General features: G+C 40.2%; 1 protein-coding gene across 1 annotated transcript in view; it reads right to left on the reverse strand.

Moving 5' to 3' along the window:
- adcy8 (adenylate cyclase 8 (brain)) overlaps nt 1-14412 on the reverse strand; it is a 126854-nt gene that overhangs the window by 14753 nt on the left and 97689 nt on the right. Inside the window, exons 11-13 of the mRNA XM_071545705.1 lie at nt 12632-12721; nt 8946-9118; nt 5946-6024 (exon numbers count right to left, since the gene is read on the reverse strand). Of these exons, the coding sequence (XP_071401806.1) occupies nt 5946-6024; nt 8946-9118; nt 12632-12721 (342 nt within the window). The remainder of the gene's footprint in view (nt 1-5945; nt 6025-8945; nt 9119-12631; nt 12722-14412) is intronic.

Below are 14412 nucleotides of genomic sequence, written 5' to 3' on the forward strand. Positions count from 1 at the left end.
CAGTGGTTGACCTGAGGAGGGAGAGACTACCAGAGAGCTGAGGCCTACTGATGGATTTGAATAAAACAATTAAGTACTTTCAAGTCAATCCAGTCATTTTCACCAAAAATATATTACGATCTTGTTTTATTTTTCTCAAATCCACACACTTTCAAGTTTTATCACCATTTCTCCATTCTCTTATCTCAATTCAGTCTTCTCTTCTCTTCATGCCCAAATATCATGTGAGACCGGGGTATAAAACCATAGAAAATGATAGTTGTATGTATATTGGGACAGCACAATAATATTTTTTCCATACTTTTCAAAAGTTTTTTTTTGCAATTTCCAATTTTATCAAGACCTGGATATCACCAAACTCTTCTTTCATACAGTTTCTGACTTGTGTAATCACTAAATATGCATTAACCAAGACCAGGGGGAACTGGCTGCAGCTCTGCTGTTTCTATCATGCAGAAGATGGAGAATCCATCCAGCGGTCCAGTAATGAACGCTTAAATTAAAAATCCGTTAAAGGTCGGATCAATTATGGAACACAAGAGAATATGATCAATCTGAAGCGGAGCAAAGAATTCTAATAGGCAACACAAATTGGTTTTCTGAATGCACAATTAATACAAAGTAATTTGAATACATTAGTGCCAAACAAAAGTCGGTACCATTTAGTTTGTAGTGGTAAGGGGGGGGGGGGGAAGAAATCCCTGATCTTGAAAATTAATTTCAGGGGCATGAAGATAAGCCTGTGAGGATTTAAAAGGCTCTCTCCAGCGATTGGGCAAAATAGTTTCATGATTAATCTTGGTATCAATTAGTCTCTTAATCATATGAGTGAATACAAAACTTCAATCTCGTTTTCTGTTTTTCTAATTAAGAATGCGGAGCGCAGGCCGGCTGCGGCGGGATAATGAGGCGGCGGCTCCCAGTCGTTAACGAACACGACCTCTGCTGTTTACAGCTGCTGACACTTCATTCACTGGCCTGTGTTAACCTGCAGAAACGTCTGGAAAAACTAACACAGCCTTTAGTCAGTGTTGGACCCACTGTCATCTCACATGCTGAGATATTAGTTACAGTAGTGACCAATTGATTCATTCATATTTTTTAATTTTGTTTATGGCAGTGTACCACGATCATCCAACCCAAGCATAACAAAGTATGTACATATGCATTATAAACACTAAATACTTTACTCTAATGCCATTTAAATACATATATACATACCCATATACCCATATACACAGACATACTGTATATATACTGTATGTACCATGACCAAAAAGGAGCAGGAAGAAGAAAAACTGATAGTACCGGCCCCTTTTTTTTTATAATTTTGTAATACAAACTCATACAACGTGCCATTTATACCAATACTTTATGCCAAATATAAATATTTATATATATTACTTTTTTTTACATCAAAATCTCATTAGTTTTACTTCCTGGAAAACAGAAAATCTTTAATGGTGACCTCATGCTGAACCAGGAAGCGACATAAAAATTCCAACCAATAAACCATTACAGATTTTTTAACAGTCCCGCCCCTCCCGTTCTCCCATTGGTTTACACACTTAACGTGTTGAATGATCCCTCCCGGCGCCCCAACATCCTGTTTCAACAGGAAATACATCACATCAAAATGCGGTTTCATTGTGATCTGAAGCTACAGAGTGAGACCGTCTGGTTGACAGAATTTATCAGAATATTGAACGACCAAAATCTTCAAATCCAGTCAAGAATTAAGATCTGGAAAAAGAAAATGTTGTTTAGCACACTGCATGCTCGTGTCATTAGGTAGCGGCCCTGAACTTTAATGAAATTGTGATTAAATGGTAGGCAGAAAAACCCCTAATCATTTCAAAATAAAAGCCTTGTCTAAGGCTTTGGAATAAAGCACTTATGGGCTGCTGGGCTCGATAATGTAATTACTGCACTGACAGAGCAGAGTTTATGAAGAACAACCTCATCTGGCTCCAGTGTTTCATTACCATTGTTTTATTATGTAAATGACTTGAGACAGAGGCATTTTATCAGAGTTGTTGTTTCCTCTGCTGCTAGAGGCGAAAAGCTACTTTATAAACCTGACACACATTAACATGCTGCTCTGGGTTAACTTCTCCATTAACCTGTGTGTTAACGTTCTGTATGCAAAGTATTGTCAAGTGCAAAATAATATGGTAAGTACTTAATGAGAGTCCCTATTTTTTTCTTTTTTTTTTAAATCAAAATTGAGTTATCCATATATTCATGATCTATGAATGAATGTAACTTTATGCTTGTGTGGTATAGATTCAAGTCCAAGTCAAGTCCATGTCATTAATGTCAAGTCTCAAGTCTAAATGTAGAACAGCAAGTCAAGTCAGAACAAATCAAGAGTCCAGTATCAATTTAATATCTTAAAGAAAACTAAATATCTAGGACTTTTCAATGCAATATGGTTTTAATAGGATAAAAACTTGGTAAGAGCATCATGAGTTTGATTTCTATAATCAGTTTCAACTTCAATAAATTCAATCATTCCATACAAATTCAGAAAACAGAATTTAAATTCAGTCGTCTGCTGGAACAAATCTCATCACTTTCAATCTAAGTCATTTACACAAACACAAGATCTCAAGTCAAGACTTTAGAAACCTTTTCAAGTCATCAGAGTACAAGTCAGAGTCAAGTCCCAAGTCACCAGAACCCAAGTCAAGTCAAGATGTAACAGAATATTCCCGTGTATTCCTTATGTAAAGAACTAGGAGTATTAAGTAATTTATGACCCAGAGTCAGAGACTCGCTTGCTTGAGACTTGACTTGCTGCATGAAGAGAATATTCTGTTACATCTCTTGCGTCATGACTCTTCTTACTATTAGTTGCTTGTAATATTGTAATAATCAAGAAATTTAAGCTCATTCTACTTTTGCACAGATTGGTCAGGAGTCGCTCATCCAGCAAGCAGACAGGAGGCGGCAAGTTCAACATCAACCCAGCCAAAAGAAACTGTTCCGAACTGATATCAGAAAGATGTTTTAGGTTCTGATCTCATCTAAATTTCAGTAGAAAGAGCGTGCACTCAGCGAGGTGCAGACATGACGCTTTTATAATACTTCCACTTATAAGTTGCACACTCTTCTCTTTTCTTTTAGTTTTGTGCTTCATTCAGCCCACCAAACGTTTTTTGGCTACATGGCCTTTGGAAATGGAGTTACTTCCTTATCGGGTCAAAGGTCACAAAGTATAAGCATTCTGTGATATAACCATTTGTCATAATCCCTTCCTCACAGCTTATCAAGTAACCATTCCATTCGATATTCTACAGATGTTGGTCCCCAGAGTTAGAACAGAATCAGGCAAAAAAAAGCTTTTAAACACGCTGCCTCTTCTTCCTGGAATAATGTACAGAAGGACCTGAACTTGTCAGAGCTGATCACTATGGGGGAATTTAAGTTAATTTTAAAGGATCGAGAAAATAGTACTCTTGGTCAATGTGATTGCTCCTAAATTTTCACTGAAATTGTTTTACAAAATTGTACCTGTTTATGCATCATAACTGGATTTTTGTCCTTGACCTTGTAACTGGATTAACTGGATACTGTGTTCTCTTGTTTGTAGTGTGTGACAGTTGTATTTGTCTGTTTGTACTGTTTGTGTCTATTTGTTCTAACAATGTTTATGCTGCTGTCTTGGCCAGGTCACTCTTGAAAAAGAGATTTTAATCTCAATGAGACTTTTACCTGGTTAAATAAAGGATATATATATATATATATATATATATATATATATATATATACCAAGTGAAGGTCCTGATTTCACCAAACGGTGCAGGCAGAGGCTCTTATATCCTGTTGTAAGCTCAACTATCATTTTGTTGCTGTATTTAAACTGCACCGATGTCCGTCTTATCAACATCTATTCAGCGTCTAAATGTTTGCTGTGCAGCTAAATGCCTAAAATGTAAATGTGAGGCGGTAATTGTTATCTGTGGCGGGTTACATTCTGAACGCAACCTTTCCCAACCTTGCTAATAAGAGTAAATCACTAAGTGGCTTTCATGCGCGCTTCTTTCTCTCAGCCTGACATTGTGCATCTCGCACAAACGGCATTTCATCATTTCAAAGCCGTGAGTGCACACGCCTCCTGCTGTGAGCTTTCATTGTCTCTGCTATGCCAAACAAGAGGTAAAATTGACCCGGGGAAAATCAATACGCCATTGAATGACTTCAAATGTGGCTGCTTTCTACTTTCATGGGGCTACAAAGGACCTTCAATTATGGCGGTCTCCCCTCAGTGTTTGACCGGTGCTGAGCCGGTGAACTGCATGATCAAAGGTTGCTATAGAGAGAGAGCATGAAAGCTCCGCAGAGATACCAATTTCCTCTGGACTGCTTCCCCTGACTACTGGAAAAAAACAACATTTTGAGTCACATACCAGGCTGGTAAACCATATGAGTTTCACTTCTATTTTGCTTTGAATTTGAGCCAGATTTATCCACACCCCCCAGGTCATTTATTATGCAGCAGTAAGACCTGAGAGGAGTTTCTCTCTGTGGTTCTGGGTGTTCGGTACAGTCGAGTACCGGCGGCAGCGCTCAAGTCGCCATAATCCCAGAAAAGAACGCCTTCGAGGGTATTATGGCTTTTATAAAATGGTTACCAACGCAGTGTACCGTCTGAAAAGTTTTCTTCAAGGTAGTTTACATGCATATGAATTAGAAACTGAACAAAAAAAGGACGGCTGCCACATGAGTGAGAATCCAACTGGACGTCTGATGGAGCGTGGCTGAGCGCGCTTTATGGAAATGATCAGCATGGGTGCAACGCATCGGATTGGTTGCCTGAAACAAGCCGTTGTTTAATAGAACAGTGTGTAATGAGTAATGGAGCTGACCTCAATTCAAAGGACTCATCAGTATGTTACAGTTAGGCAAAAGGCCGTTCTATTTAATATTACTTCTTCAGGCCATCATCACATAGGATGTTTTTGAACGCGCCTGAGCCTTGTTTCAGTCATTTTCAATGGTTTGGTCGCAGCAGGTGTGCGTCTCCTCCAAACTCTTGCGTTTTGGGCATGATGCATTGTGGGTAAGCTGCTGTCACTGCTGCCAACTTGGCGACACTGTCTCTAGATTTAACGACTTTTCAGACCCCTGGCGACTTTATTTCTCAAAAGTGACTATAGTGACAAAACTAGCAACGTTTTCTGACCATGGGGAACAATGTTAAAGACCCCATGAAATGGCGTCTTTACTTCCTTGATGTGATGTATTTCCTGCTGAAAAAGGATGTTGGGGCGGGACATAACGCAGGGAGGGATCATTCAAAAGTGTAAACCGATGGGAGATCAGTTTGGGATAGAAAGGCAGTTTTATTTGATGGGAGGAGCGGAGGGGCGGGACTGTTCAAAAATCTGTTACGTTTTATTGGTTGGAATTTATATTTACGACTCCTGGTGCAGCATGAGGTCACCGTGAAAGATACTCAGTTTTCCAGGAAGTAAAGGTATTGGGAGTTCATGTCATGGGGACTTTAATGTGTTGAATCCCAAAGTGTTTGTCAGTAAACTGGTGCAGCTGTCCTTGTTGCTAATCCAGAGATCAGATGATGGCTGCGCTCCCACACACAGTGTCGCCCCCCCCCCCCCCCTCCACTGGGAGCAGGGACTGTAAGTTATATATTGACATGCAAATCAGCTTATGACATCATCTGGTGACTTCTAGCGACATTTTGAGCAGCCAGTGGCTACTTTCCTTGGATGTCTCCTTGTCTCCTTCCGCTGTATGTGAGATCTTATGTTCCTGTATGTCAGTATGTACTATGAAACTCTGTAAGTTGACATGTATCTCTGCACCAATGCCACCAAGACGATTTCCTGAACATTTACTGGACTGCATTTGGAGATTAAAGCAACTCTGATTTTAATAATAAGCATTCTGAAAACATGGAAGCCGGGCGCTCCTCTCACCTGCTGGCCGTGGTAGAACACGGCGAGGAGGAACATGGCCATCAGCAGCAGCGACGTCTCTTTGGTTCCCAGGAAGTTTCTGCGGGAACAGAGGGAGAGAAGGTTCTGCTGAAAAAGGACGTTGCTTCGATCGTCGGACGCTCCGCCGTCACAACAAAAGGTCATACAGCGTTTTCTGAAACGCAATCAAACAGCTCGAGACGCCCTCCACATTCTGCCACCAACTGTCACTTGTTGGAAAGTAATCCGATGCTCTGCAGTGTGATTACAACAACAGAAACTAGATTTTACCTCGGTTACCTCGGTCTTTCACAACCAATGAAATATGAGAACAGTGAACTAAAATCTTTATCTTAATGTGTTATTCTATTTTACTGAGAATTAAAATGGTATTTCAGTCAAATAAAGGTGATAAATCTGCCAGCGATATTGTCAGTGGAGGATCACTTGTTGACATGTCATTAGTATCAAGATGATGACACTTGATTTAAGAGAGAGAAACATGGGAAATGAGATTTACTGAGAGATTAGTGTGTCCGGTAGCCAGTGTTACGGCCAAATGGCAAGCCTCCATTGTAAATGAAGCAGGGCCTGTTTTCCCAAAACAATCTTGGCGCTCAGATCGTGTTGCAAGTCAATGAGACAAAGAGGATCTGAGTGCTAAAGTGGTTTTGGGAAGCAGCAGCACAGCCAGATCAATAAAGCCAAAACGTCTATTATGCAGCGTTCATGTCACGCCGGATTTACCGTAAATATGAGCTGCCGACAGAGAAAAAATCGTTCATGTCAGCCTCCTAGTGGCATCTATAATACTTACTCCAATACTCTCACTTAGCAAACATGGCAGTGTAATACTAACTGTACTAAATCGTACTAAACGGTAATAAAAATCCAAGGTGAAAAACATCAAAATTAGTTCTTTTCACACTAATTCAATCAACTCTACTTACAAATTGCAAGCAATATCTGCCACACTTTGTTAAAGGTCCCATATTCTCCACTTCCCAGAGTTTTATTTGTGTCTTTCTGTCCATTCAAAGCTGTGTGTGTGGTGTCATGTACCAGAAACACTGTTTTGGTACATGACAGGCTGTTTCTGTTGCCGTGTCTTTAAGGCTCATTAATATTAACGACCCCTCTGTTCCGATCCGCTAACCGTTTCAAGAGTGAAACGTGAGACGCCGCGGCCCGGCGGCTACAGGTAGGGAAAACTCTCCGGTAATAAACAATGACAACCGCTCAACCGCTTTGAAAAAAACACTTTGTTAGTCTATTATTTCTTACAAAAATGATAATGAGCGAACCTTTGTGACGCCACAAAGTTACGGAAGTCCAAATGAGTCTTAACAAGTGATCTTTTATTGAGAATTAAATTTAAAACATCTGCCAGTGTTATGAGATAATTTGTTTTATTTGTTCAAGAATGTTGATGAGGTCAAATCGATCAGTATCATAATAATGCCACTTGATTCAACAAAGTTCTTGAAACAAGTTGATTTGTACTGAACGAAACTCAATTATCTCACAGCACTGGTGGTGCTTTTCACTTTTTTTTAAGTAGAAATCCTATTCTAAGTCTCCAGATTGAAGACTTGTAGAGACGGACACTTCTTGCGGTGGAGGTTACAACAAGCCGTTGTTCCTCCCATGCTCTTTTCCACATGACCTTTCCTCTCATTTCCCAGAGGGCCTTAAAGAAATGAATCTGAATTACATCTGATCCCTGTGCGGCTCGTATGGAAGCTGCTGGAAGCGCTCGCTCGTTGTTGTGGGGGTTTTTTTTATGTTATGTGCTCAGGATTCCCTCGTCAGACTAAAGGTCACTGTGCTGTCGCTGAGCACGCCTCCATTTGCCCAGATGATTTTTCTCACATTTGCAACATTTAAATCCAGTACAAAAAAAAAAAAAAAAGGTCATCGTGACTCCCTGATGTGTTTTTGAAGACAGGGAATAGAAAGGAAACAGATAGAAAGAGAGTAAGAGAGAGAGAACCTGCACAAATCCGCAATTGTGTTCATGCACGCTTGCCTGCCCATTTGTGATTTGTGTGTGTGTGTGTGTGTGTGTATGTGTGTTTGCATGTGTGCGTATGTGTGCGTGTGTGTACAGTATATGTCCATGCATGCATATTTATACAGTAGATATGAAAAATCACCACATACTTTCAAATTTCAGAGTTGATCATTTTCACTTTCATTTAAATATTGCAACTTAGAAAAATCCAAACAAAGTAAAAACAAAAGGCTTCTCATTTCTGACAGCGTATTAACAAGAGACACTTCAGCCACCTGATGTGCCGCCACAATCACCATGATATATTAAACATATACAAGTTACCATCCATTAATTAAGCTAATTAATTAATCCTCATTAATATGTAAATGTGTGCAGCAAGGTGCTCCAAAATCTAATCAGATCATCGACTCTACAGGGGGAACCTGTGGTGTCAGGATGAAGTTTATGCCTTGTTTTGTTACTGTGTTTATAAGAATGTACAGACAGACAGACAGACAAACACAGACAGACAGACAGACAGACAGACAAACACAGACAGACAGACAGACAGACAGACAGACAGACAGACACCATCACTGTCTCATGGTGACGACACATGAAAATGAAAAAGTGAAACCCCTTGGTTTTGTAAGTGTGCACACCCTTCAATTAATGCTTAACGTGAAATTTAATTAAATTGGAACTTGAAATTAATCATCTACAAGCTAGCCAAACACTTGGACATGCAATTTGAATTGAAGAGAAATGTGAAACAGAAAACGCAACTAGCTAAACTACTAACATGGCTGTTCAACAAGGACCTAATGAAAATCCTACAGACATCAACACATGCCCATGCTTGCCCTTTCCTTCCCTTAAGCATAAAGTTGTGTAGACATTTCATATTCACTGTATGTCTGTGTGTGTGTGTGTGTGTGTGTGTGTGTGTGTGTGTATGTGTGTGTGTGTGTATGTGTGTGTGTGTGTGTGTGTGTGCCACTCACTCAGTGTTGTGGTGGACGGTGTCGTAGCGTACGAACAGCGAGGTGTAGAAGGCTTCGGTCAGCAGCGAGTAGACGGCGATCATCACCAGCAGCACCGCCAGCTTCAGCACCGAGTTCAGCCGCAGAAACACTGCACACGTCACCATGGCCAAAACCCCCGTGAACACAAAGTACTGCGGAACAGGCAGGGAGAGATGTGAGATTTAATTTTATTTAGCCTTTATTTAATCAGGTTAGTTCACTAGAGATTAAGACTCTGTTTTTCAAGAGAGACCTGTCAAGACAGCGGCATCAGGACAAACTTAAAAGTTGCAGACCAACAACATAAAACAATGTACAAAGTCAGAATACAGTTTAAATCACAAAAGAAGAGGGAAAAGAAGGAACAAGTTAAACAATGCATGCAATCAAAATACAATAATCACCTAAAAGAGAGAACAAAGCAACATTTTTAGCACAAGGATGGTTCACACTCAAAAAGAAGTCGGTTTTCCAAGGCTTTTATGTTCTCATTGTACCAATTTTGTTTTCATTGTTTTCATAGATGCAGAAGAAACATCATACATCCTGTTTAAGCACTCCAACATCAACCCAGCAGGTTCAAAGAGTCAAACCGGTTTAAATTTTGATCTAAAGAAAGACAGATCTTCACTCAGTCTTCCAACAGATCCTCCATCACCAGTTTAACCAAGAGAGAGCAGCTCTTTACACTTTAAATCACTGTGTAGCAAAATCAAACAAGTGCAGGTTCCCAAAAAATATTTTTGTTCCTTTCTGCTGGACTAGTGAGAGAGGCATGAAAGGAAATATCCACCATCAGATCCTCCACTGTTAGATATCATCAGTCTGTGATGTTCAATGCATTCCAGGAATTATTTTGTGATGAAGTGTTGTAATTTGTTTTTTTTTGGTGAACCCACTTTCCCTCAACCTGCCTCGTCGAATTCTACTGCAGTTAGGGATTTCCTACGTTTCCCAGAATGCCTTTCGACAACCACCAGAGAAGGGGCGTGAACCTGTTGCATTCAGCTGTTGGTTATACGTGTAGTTGGAGAGAACGATAGCGTTAGCAATAGCATAGTGAAAGATTTTCCAGTCGTTAAAAACAGAGAGTCGCGCCCCTTAAACAGAATGCAACCTCTCTCTCTCTGCTGCATTGCATTCTGGTCTCTCTCCTGCTCCTGTGGGTGGAGAAATCGGTCTCTCTTCTTCTTCTACGATGGATTTCTCCCTGTATGATTGTTGAACGTCTCTTGGTGCAAAACGGCGGCTCTAGAAAGAAGCCCTCGCTCTTTGATTCTGAGGGACTGACACCAAAAACCTGACGTTTACCGCTGAGGTTTTACATCCTGAAACATTTTCTCATATTGTAGCTGCTGGAAACATCTGGTCACGTCGTCTACATTTGGCCAGTTATCCACGAAGAAGAAAAATACACCAAACTACTAAATGGAGGCAGCAACGCGAGCTACATCCCCATAGCTGTTTGTTTGTAACATTGTTAAACTGTTTCAGGGTGGATTTTCCCTTCAAGGTGTCTTTTTCAGTTTCTTTCCAGTAAATTCCTCAGCATGGCCAGACCTCTTGTAAATACAAAGTACTGCGGGGAGACTGAGATGTGGAAATCAATAGATTAAATCTTTTTTTTATCTTTTTGCCTTGATAAAGACATCAATTTGTCACAAAACCTAAGCCCTATCTCTGCAACATTACAACAATTCACTTGATTTCAATTATCCGCTGTGGTTGAAAACAGAGATAAAATGCCAAAAGTGCAGTGAAATAATTTCCTCAAATTATCAAAGTTAATAATTAGTAATCACAATATATCTTGATTAATAACTGGGGAAGATAATTGGGATGATATCAGCCATGATTGTGCAGCTCTGTTTCTACACTGCTGTTCTGTTCACAAAGCTGCGGTGAAATAGTTCCTGTTCACCGGCAGCGTTGCTCTTAAATCACTCATGAATACTATCAGTGACTCCAAAGGGGGTGGGGGGGTGGGGGGATGGGGGGGGGGGGAAACACGCTCTCAGCTGATGTGGCGTTGCAGTCTATCAGCGGCGGCGTGCTGCTGCCTCGCTCGCTGCACAGTGTGTGATTCAGGCCGCTGTGACTGTAAGGATCTGAAGATGGAGATCAAACGTCACATTAGACTGAATTTAATCAGCTCAGTGTGCGGCTGCAGTGTGCTTCTCAAATAAAATATGTGACTCTGTGTGTGTGGGTGGGTGTGATGATCCATATCAGTTTACTTTTTAAAAAGCCAACAGCACTCAATCCACTCAGTTTAAGGATTCCTGTATGTTGTTAATGTTATTTCCTCAGCTGTTTCCACACACTACCGGCCTTCTACGCTAACGTTAGCAATTGAGCTAGCGATAGCCTAGCTAGCAAGCAATCGTCAGCTATTTCAGGGGATTATGAATATAAATACCACAAGGAAGTGACTGTCATAGCATTATAGTAATCAAGGAATATCCATGTCTTTTAAATTTGTACTTGTGTTTCTCTTGTGATATTTATGGTCACTTCCATCCTGGCGATCCCGCATGCAGGTCCATTATTAGTCCGGATCCCAAAGTTTCCAAAGATACCAGACATGTCAGGCTAAATTACAGGGAAATGTGTATAAAATGATGCACAAACATCTAGATTTTTTTTCCATTTGCTGTTATGGTGCAGCCTTAAAAACTAGTGTCATGGGTTCAGATGTTTAACTCAATGTAAGTGTGATGTAGCTTCAATGAAGCACTGGAACGAGCAGATACAGAACATGTATGTGATGTTGTTGTACAGTACAGAAAAATGTTTTAAGGGGAAACACTGGAAAGGCTAATGGATTTTGGGGGTCTCAATTGAAATGGGTTAGAGATAGTGATAATTTCCAATGTTAATACTTGTATAAACCATTTTCATACTACTTTCAGAGTGAATTTAATACTGACGTGATTTTACTATTTCTCTGCATGATTTTGAAAGTCCAACAACAATGGTTTTGTACAGAAAGTGGGTCTAGGAAAAGTCATGGAGGAACACATTTCATTTCTAAAAATCAAAACAGCCCTGATTTGACTGCTTGATGGCCTGTCTAGTATTAAATTATAGAAGATAGAAATAGAAATGAAATTAGAAGGTGTAATACTAGATATAAAGTCCACATATCACTTTGCTGGAGTATTCAAATACAATTTAGAAAAAACATAAATCAACAAATAATATTGGGTGATTTGGTCATTTAAATAGTTAAAATAAGACTATATCTGGTTCTATATGTATTTGGAAAAGTAATAAATTGGGATAGTATGTGATATTCTGTTTTACTGATAGATACAGTATATCCAAACATGCATGCATACATTATTGATCGGCAGGAGGAAATAAGCTTGTGATGTATGCATGCAGGGAAACATGTGAGTCACCCAAAGCCTCAAGCTGTATGAGCTTCCTTATTGAATTCATCAATCCACTGCTACTGTGTGAGCGAAATATCATAACAGATATTTCAGCTGTAAAATTTTGATAGCTCCATCAGTCCCTGTTGTCCGATGGCGAGACCTCCCTCTGGGTGCCAGCAGATGCCGAGGATGTTTAATTCATCATTTTGCCACTGTCGTATTAAGTGAAAAAAACACAACAGATGGACTCGACTGCAAAATTCAGACACCTCATTTAGTTCCTACCTCTGGGTAGAAGCAGATGTCTGGGATGGAGGCCGACTCGTTGTACGTCTGGTTTCGGAAGGTGCTGGACTTGTCGAAATCGCACCACAGCTGTGGGAGACCAACAGGGGGGGGGGGGGGGATTATTGTTGTTGTACAGCATTAAACCGATGCAGGATCAGTGTAAGAATACCCAAAATCCATCCTCATACATTTTTCATCAGGCCTTTAATCTTTCAAGATGCTCAGGTCAGAAATCCAAATCTGATTGTGGGCAAACAGGGTGAGACGCTGCTCCCTCTGCTTAATAAGACTGTTATTACTGGAGGAACTCATATTAAAGTAATAATCAGTAACATTTTCACATAAATAAATGTTGTTTTGCTGCTGGGTGATTGATATAATACAACAGTGATCCAACCTATATCCAGTTCATGAAATCTTTTCCATTTGCTGTTCTAAACAGCCGGTGTCTGGTAGCTCTTTCCTGGAAAAAAGCCTCTGGTGCTACTATATTTCACTCAATATAATAATAGGAAGTGATGCGTTTTACATTTCCTGTTTGTTTGGAATCAACAGAAGAAGAAGAACTGGGTAGTTAGCATGAGCAGCGATAGCCACCATGGCTGAACAGACAAAGAAAAGAGAAACTCAAACTGCATCAACAGAGAAATCCAAGCTCCGCCCACACTGTTTCATTGACAGGTGATCTGTGGGAAAGGATTACCACTTCATAGCCAAAATCATAGTTAAAAATCATCTTTTCAAGTAGTATTTCACATCCCATTTCTTTCTCCTGTACCTATTCTCTCATATATATATATATACTCCTGTCATGAAAAAAAAATTCTACCTTTTCACCTCAACTTTCATTTTTCACAGACTTGCTCATTATAGGAACACAGGAATATATAGTTTTTTTTTTACATCTACTGCCAGGACACTTTGGCTATGCCCTTCCACTCCCTGCTGTTGGTTGCTTGTAAAGTGATCTAGTGATTTCATTTAATTTCATTCTACCTTTTAACTCAGTGTAAGCTGCTCCGGATAAGCGAGTTTCTGCCAAATACCTAAAAGGTAGAAAGTGAATGTATTGCCTTACAAAACCCTTGTAAGAGCGACCAGCCACTTGCAGTTTAATTTAAATTCAGTTTCAAAGAAAAAAGCAAAAAACACTCCATATCAGTGGTGAGGATCTATTAGTTTCTTTGTCTCCTGTTTTCCATTGACAAACAGATCCTTTTCTCACTGGTAAAGGCCTTGTGGCTGTATAATGCGCTCCGCTTGATGCAATCAGCGACCTTGCAACATCACAAGCTAATTATGAGCTTGTTTCATGTGCTTTGGTTCAAGTAATGACTAGCGAGCCAGTGTTTTTCCACATCCCGCCCGTGGAAGGACGCCGCCGCCGCCGTATCGGGTAAATTGGGGTCGATGAGGTCGGGCTTTCAGAGGACAAGGTGTGTGGACTGAAACATGGCTTTTGAATTAATGAATCCCAAAGTGATGAAAGGGGCTTGTCATTTATCGCTGCCTCCGCAGAGCCGAGCCGATCACATAATCCTCGTTATTTTGAAATTCAAACACCAGATAACCCGATGGAAAGGTGCTTACAGCGGAGCGAGGTTCCCACGCTCACGACAAGCTTTCCAACGGCTTTCAAGGTCTTGGTTTGGTGAAATTCAAGGACCCCAAATTAGCTTGTTTTGCGGTCAAAATTATGGTGAAAACTTTCATTTCAAAACCAAATCTCCATCGCAGGATTTTCCTCAGGATGGAAAGTGTTGATTTTAGGACGGAGA

This window comes from Centroberyx affinis, unplaced genomic scaffold (genome assembly GCF_046629955.1).
Source record: "Centroberyx affinis isolate AG114_WGS23_722 - 3 ecotype Tasmania unplaced genomic scaffold, CSIRO-AGI_Caff_v1 ptg005019l_1, whole genome shotgun sequence".
NCBI lineage: Eukaryota > Metazoa > Chordata > Actinopteri > Beryciformes > Berycidae > Centroberyx > Centroberyx affinis.